General features: G+C 34.7%; 1 protein-coding gene across 1 annotated transcript in view; it reads right to left on the bottom strand.

The window, feature by feature from the left end:
* Positions 1 to 7898, bottom strand: part of LOC107661469 (membrane-associated guanylate kinase, WW and PDZ domain-containing protein 2-like) — a 112854-nt gene that overhangs the window by 78044 nt on the left and 26912 nt on the right. The window contains 1 exon segment of the mRNA XM_016451074.1: positions 6921 to 7037. Within this exon segment, the coding sequence (XP_016306560.1) occupies positions 6921 to 7037 (117 nt within the window).

Genomic DNA, 7898 nt, shown 5'->3' with positions numbered 1-7898 from the left:
TTAAATCTAAAAGTATAATTATCAGTATGACATTGGTCATAAAAAGGCTATTTTGGTAGTAATCTTCATCATGCTTAAACCACATGCAATTCTTGCACAAATTACACAGAATGCGGTTTAAGAAAAGGCCAGTGCAAACAGAGTCAAGTCGAAAGCTGAACTTTAAGCTTTGCAATACAACAGTTGACCTACAATCCACAGAGTTCACTGCATTGGAAAACAAAGCCACGATGCATGTGAAAGAGACTTAGAAACATGTACAGGAAATAAGATTATCTTCTCACCAGCTCTAAACCCATCAAAATAACTCGCGTCCTCTGTTACGGTCACACAAATGTCTGTTCGTCTTCCGTCGATGCACCTCACAAACAGCTAACTGTCTAAAATGATTATATATCAGTGGTTGATGGCTGACAGATACTAATAGGGTTTTGCTAAGCAGTAGGCGTGCGCTACCAGAGGGACGCGACAATTGCATTTGACTGGATGTAGAAGATACGAGGTGGGGGTTAGAGAATGAATATGAAAGTCTAATTGTAAGTCTAACTGCCCTGCGGAAGGACAGGCCCTTTCGTGATGCGTTCTGTCGTCTGCTCATCAAAGTGACGGACGTGATCCGACAGTGCCACAGCCTCAAGTGAGACCAAAGCATGATTTTGCACAGTCACTGTTTGGTTGGTGGAAATAACAGCTGATGCGGAAGAGAAACAGTGAAAAACTAGAGAATCGGAGCGCGGAGAGGGGGCTCACTGCCTATTGTCATATGTCGTGTGAAATTACAAGTGAAGTGGTGTTGTGAGAAATGAAACCGGCAGTCCCTTGAGCTCAAATAAAAGGGTTTTCAATTTTACTGGTACTTACATATATTTTGATTCATCCAAAAGGGCATAAATTAGAGAGAGAAAAGAGAGTGTTGGGAAAACTATTTACAAAATAGAGTGTAGTTTACACTGTAGCTGCTTCTGTTCTTTAAAAATAGCATTTGAAACCAAAATATGCTACACTGCTGTCACATGACCTCTTCATGATGCATGTGAGTGTCTTCCAGTTCTCATTTTAGAAATAAGTGGTTATTTTGCATTTTTAATTCAATGTTATTTAAAAAAAAATATATATCTTAACTTTTGGCAGTCCAATCAATTAATAACCTCAAAAAAAGAAATTGTGTACAAATTGAAATAATTAATTAACGTAACTAATGTTAATAAATATGATAACACAAAATAAAAAATAAGAATTGTAATCTTTTAATAACTTGTAAATTAAAATAAATAAATGTATATATACACATATATACATATAATAAATATAGATGCACAAATAAAAAAAGGTAAAATATTTGTAGAGAATGTCAAAGTAATGATGGAAATATTTAAATAATGCATTAATATACCAAATATATAATTTATATAAATTAATAGTATTATCATATATGATATGACAATAAAACGAAAACGAAATTTAAAGAATTGTATACAAGTATATATATATATATATATATATATATTCATGAAATATATTTAGCAAATATATATATATATATATATATATGTGTGTGTGTGTATACACACACACAAAGTTTTCATTATCTATAGCAATACTTTTCCGCATCTTAATAAAACTGATTCATCTGCACTTTCCCAAGAGTATTTTACTATACAAATTGTCTAACAGCTTAAGTACGATCTAAACTCTAAATTAAAAAACACAAAAGCTGACATCATTTCACAGACAAGCACACTTTCCATGAATAGTAAACGGTAAAGACTGTTCCATAAACCCAGTTATGAAATTACAGAGTGTGTGTGTGGCAACTAGTGAGACTTGTGAAATGAGCCCTGTCAGTGCAGTGCGCTCCAGCCGAGAGTGAAGGTACACATCACATATCGACCGGCCTGTAGTTACACCTCGTGTGACCACGATGACCAGCAGGATTTGATTCTGAACGTGAACACAAACGCTCCAAGCTACACAAGCCTAAACTGATGCATCACTGCATCCCAAAATCAGGCATTGGCACATCCGGTTCAATGGCAAGACATTTCGTAGATTGAAAAATTGAGGTCAGTAAATAAAACTAAGAACAAATGATTTCCAAAGAACTGGAAAACTAACCGTGAAGAGCAATTTTCTGCACCGAAATGGAGAACAGAAATCTATACCAATTCAAAAGCACCATGTAGTGTAATCATGTCCCGTCTGCACCCATCTCTCTCTTCTTCCCTGTGGGACTGTTAAACTATAATCAAACTCTATCTGGCATGTTTTTAATAAAGCAGCACGATCACATTCAGTTACCTAGGTCATGTTCTAGCTCTCCTTCTCTGCTTTAACATTCACAAGACAAATGAACAGCTTAACATCGCTTTGTCTTGTCTTGTCTCTTTCAATCCAGCCTCCGAAACATCTCATAGCAAGCTGTTCAGTTACACTAATGACTCTCAGTATGGGAGAAATAGCTCCAGAAATACACGCTCATGACTGCACTGCACAGGCATAAATCAAAGGCATCATTTCATCCAGCCGGTTGGTGATTGTGATGTGTTTGTGCACCACTATGGAGGGGGAGGGGGAAACATCAGCAGGCAAGCCTGGAGAGGAAATGGTGGTTGCCTTGGAAACCCTAGGCTGAGGAAGAGAGGGAGCGAGAGAGAGACAGGAAGAACAAGTGAACAGGCGAGGAGAGTATACGTGCAGAGTTGACCCAAGCATCGCTGTACCAGTTGTTTTTGTTTTGAGGTAAAAAAGTCTAGTAAAATAGATCCGTCTATACAGTGTGTTAAAGTCTATATGCATTTTATACATTAGTGTCATGTGTGTGTGTGTGTGTGTGTGTATAAAATAGCACTTAACCCATTTAAGCCCACCGGCAACTATAGTTGCCGCAGTTTATAGTTGTCATTTTCCTTTTGTATGTATTTGTCTAGATGTTATCCCTGTTTTATTTCTCAATGACATGCAAGCAAACAACCAAATAAAGGATTTCAAGAAAAGAAAAAAAGGTATTCACTTCCTTCCTGTCACATGAGGCTGTCAAGTTCCTACCCCTACTTCCAGGATGTAGTAATGTAATTTTCATGTTACTAATAAGTATTTTTTTGTTGACATGTATATATCTACATAATCATGAAGGTCTCTAGAATCATCCAAACAAAACAAATCTTCCAGGAGATCTATAGTTTTTTGTATACTTAGTCAAAAGCCCAAGCGGCAACTATAGTTGCCGAGGGGCAAATGACTTGTAAGTACATATCATGGGGTATACTGTGTTAACAGGTTAATAAATCAAGGTTATTGGTCTTGTTTTCTGCTTTTTGCTTTCATAATATCCCACCTAAAACATAACTTAACCCTTTAACTGACATCTCTACTGTACAGTAGACCTTAATTTGATAGGGAATAAATCTGTCAAAAGGAGGAGATGAGAGAGCAATCTTTCCTCAGCTCAACTACACTTCTGTGTCTGCTTTTGCCATGGGGGGAGGGGGATTTCCAGTTTTCAAGTGACAGCAGCAGTTTACAGACTTCCGTCAGTCACACAAAAGGAAGAATGGAAAGAGAAAGAGCTAACGCATGGGATTAATTGCTGTAGATGATCTTTTTCGCCCCTTTTATGACATTATGTCTTGTAAGGGGCAAAATATTGAGGCCCCTTTATCCAGTTTGGATGCGTTTTGTTCTAATTGGTCAAGGACCCTAATTCATTTTATGACTAGTAGCTTATGATTTCATTATGATGTTGAAATTCAGACAAGTAATGAGTTTACATTTACATTATTATATGAAATCACCTACAATAGTCAGCCATTGAATACTATGGGCCTAAAAAAAATGCGTAATTTTCTTTCAGGTACACCTTTTTTATTATACAGATGTAATATTTTCTTCATTCTATTTATTTTTATTTATTTATTTTCATTTAACTAACACACCTCTAAGAATGAAAATACCTGCATGTTCAATAATAAGTAAATAAATAAACAAACAATCATGGGTGTAGCCGTGATACATGATAATTATTTAAATAATCATATAGTTCTCTAAGAATGAAAATACCTGCACGGTCAATAATAAGTAAATAAATAAATAAATAAACATGTAAATAAACAAACAAACAAAATATATAAACAAATAAATATAATATAATAACAAATATAATTTATAAACAAATAAACAAACAAACAAACATATTGAAATAATCATATATTTTAAAAAGAATATCATTAATTTCATGAATATCAAGGACTTTTGTCAGGGTTAATCCATTTGACCTAATCAATATGCACCTATTCATAAAATATGTGATATTTTACATATTTACATAAAGCATAGTATGCAAATATGTTTATGTAAATTTATAAAACTTGTACCTTCACTGCAGTACTCCTTGTAGGCTACTTATACTAAAACTGCTTACGTAAGGGAAAGTTCACCCACAAATGGAAATTGTGTTATCATTTAGTCACCCTCAAGTTGCAAACCTATGAGATTCTTTCTTCTGTTGAGCACAAAAGAAGATATTTTGCAGAATGTTGGTAACCAAACAGTTAAATGCGTAATTTTCTTTCAGGTATACCTTTTTTATTATACAGGTGTAATATTTTCTTCATTCTATTTATTTTTATTTATTTATTTTCATTTAACTTTTTGATACACAATACCCTGTTGGGGCAACTTAATGGCTGCACTTTGTTCTGCACTATGTTCCACCACTTTAAGACAAATGGATTTGTTGTGTTTTCATATTCAAGAGATTATAAGCTAGATGCAACTTTTTTGGGGTTTGCATCGAATATTCTTCGACTTTTATGCATGATAAATTTGTTTATGAATAAAGATTGATCTGTTGAAAGCAGTTATTTTGAGTTAGATGCCAAAGGCTCTCCTCCTATTCAAATTTGACATTGAAGGGGTGCATACAACATATTTGCCCACCAGCAACTATAGTTGCCGCACATTCAAATACGATTTTCAAGAAAAAAAACAAAAACCTGGGGAAAATAAATGCAGAAAATGTTCACATAGGACTCTATTAACATGACTATATGCATGAAACCATTCAGAAAAAATTGGGCACAAATGGGTTAATAATCCGAGTTCATTTTAATTTCAACATTTTCTACTACATTATTGAAATCAAAAGATGTATATATTAATATTATTTAACCTAAACTAACATGAGTAAGCAGTTGTATTTTTACAACAAATATTAATAAATACTGTAACAAATGTTTTGACTCTTAGTTAATTTTAGTTATTGCATTAACTAATGTTAGCTAATAAGTGTTACCATATGGCTCAAAATAAACAAAAAATCTTAACTATTAGGTTCAAACTGTGAACCAAAATAGCAAAGCATTTACGGTCAAGTTTTCCACCCTTACGAAAATTTCCATGGTTTTATTATAGTAAAATTGTAGCAACCATGCTTTTTTTGGCATATTGATTACCATTCATATAACCACAGTTTTACTATAAATACAATGGTTAAAATATGGTTAGTGTTAGAAAACCATGGTTAATTTGTGGTTACCATGGTTTAACTATAGTAACCATGGTTTTATTTGTAGAAAAACCACAGTTAATTTGGTCACACTTTATTTTAAGGTCCAATACTGGCTATTAATAAACAATTAACTACAACTTTTGCCTCAATAAACTACTAATTTGCTGCTTATTAATAGTTCATTTTTGTAAGGGCAGTGTCAAGGTTCATCAAAATATGTTTCTTATTCAATTCCTTCATATGAATCTTAAATTAATCTGAAAACAAAACAAATATTGTAAATGAGGTAATCGATAGAAGGTTTTTACTGTCCATATCATTCTAACGCTAAAACAAGCCATAATAACTAACATCAAGCAGGTGGCTAGCTAGGCAGCTAGCTAACATTAGCCTCTGCTAGCCGGCAAAATTGCACCACAACCTTGTATGTCGCACTTCCTTTAAACTGTCAAGCATTTGGGACTGACAGCATCAATCTAGTCCAAATGTGTGGACTAATGAGAGACTTAAGAGAAATAATCTGGGTTAAATACAAGTTATGATCGTTGTGTTGACAAAAACACACTTGTAAGCACTGTACATTTTCTCCAAAGAGGTCTCAGTGCATTTCTGTCAACACATTTCTGTTTGTTTTTACAAAGTGAGGTATGAGTCAAATTTGTTGCATATGATTTCCAAACACTGCTAACATTCCTGTCATTTACCTCTAACTGGAGAATGACGCTTTGTTCTTTCTATCTGGTTGCATCATACATTGAGATGGTACCCAGACATATCAGGGAGGGTTTGTCTCCATGTTTCTCCCATAACCCCCCACACAACAATAACAACTTCCACAATATAAAAGGTTGGCTCATTTTAGCTGTAACTACCTTCCCTCACAGATCTGCTGGCAGGTTCGGAGAGCCTGTCCTCACTCTCTTTCCAAAGTGACAAACAATAGTTCCATTAATACATATAATCAGACCAGGAGAATGTTTTGTTAGAAAAATACTACCTAAAATACTAAAAAAAAAAAAAAATAGGCACTTCCTTTGCCCTAACTAGGCACAATGCAACAAGCAATTTGTCTGTCCACACTAAATGTAAAACTGCATAGATGGTAGTTAATGTACAGTCATGAGGAGCAGAATTCTAGACCAATGAGATTTCACAGTGGGCAGAGCTACTGTGCAAAATGCCATACCACTTGTCAATTGTTGTGGTCAGATGAAAAAGATGTTCTGTTGTTCAGATGTTCAGGGTTGTTGCATAAAACTTAGTGTTACTACATCACACCTGGTAAGGACAATGTGGTTTTGTAGGTTCCTCTGGAAGTTCCTCATCAGGATTTTGTTCACCATACTTATGGATATGAAAAAGACCGATGCTAAGAAACCCAAACTATTTGAATGCATATGTACAGGTTACTCACACGGCACAGTCCGGAGGTAGAGGTTGTCACGTATTATTTGTTGAAGCTCGTGGTCCACTGAACCCTTCTGGAACCGTAGGTTGAGATAATGCCGGAGATCTTTATCCACAACACCTCCTGAAAAACGTCAATTAAAAACAAAGTAAGTTAACTGGTAAATGCAGAACCTAAGACACCCATACAATTCTTTTAATGAAGTTAAAGTGTGTAGCTCCCCCTCATTATATTTTCTTGTCAATTGCTGACAGGGTGTACAGCCTTGTAGAGTATGGTTAGGTAGCATATAATAAATAACACAATAAATAACAATAAAAAATAAATAAATAATCTAAATGTATATATTTTATATACAAGTTGTCATACAGTGGTGGCCAAAATTATTAGAACACTAGTATTTTCACCAGCTAAAAAATGGTTTTAAGTCAGTTATTTCTATCTTCTGCTGTAGTGTGTCAGTAGGAAATATCAGTTTACATTTCCAAACATTCATTTTGCCATTAATTGTAATAATCCAGTGAGAGTTTGGTTTGCACAAGGAGTCTTACAACAGCCAGTGCTGTCTGGAATGATATGAAGAAACAGAACAAACTGAGACAGACTCAATCCAGAAGAACTGTGGCAACGTCTCCAAGATGCTTCAAGAAACCTACCTGCAAAGCTACAGTACTGTTAAAAGTTTTAGGCACTTGTGTAAAAATGCTGTAAAACGAGGATGCTGTCAAAAATAATGTCATAGATAGATTTTCTTTATCAATTAACTTCGATTAACTAAATTAAATCAACATTTGTTGTGAGCATCCTTTGCGTTTAAAGCAGCTTATGCCCTAGGTGCACTTGCGCATAGTTTTTCAGGTAGCTTTGCAGGTAGGTTTCGTGAAGCATCTCAGAGACGTTGCCACAGTTCTTCTGGATTTAGTCTGTCTCAGTTTGTTCTGTTTCTTCATGTCATTCCAGACAGACTGATGATGATGAGATCAG

Source organism: Sinocyclocheilus anshuiensis, unplaced genomic scaffold (assembly GCF_001515605.1).
Source record: "Sinocyclocheilus anshuiensis isolate Anshui unplaced genomic scaffold, SAMN03320099.WGS_v1.1 scaffold491, whole genome shotgun sequence".
Taxonomy (NCBI): Eukaryota; Metazoa; Chordata; class Actinopteri; order Cypriniformes; family Cyprinidae; genus Sinocyclocheilus; species Sinocyclocheilus anshuiensis.
Note: the sequence above shows the minus strand (reverse complement) of the source record. Positions and strands in the feature narration are given on the sequence as shown.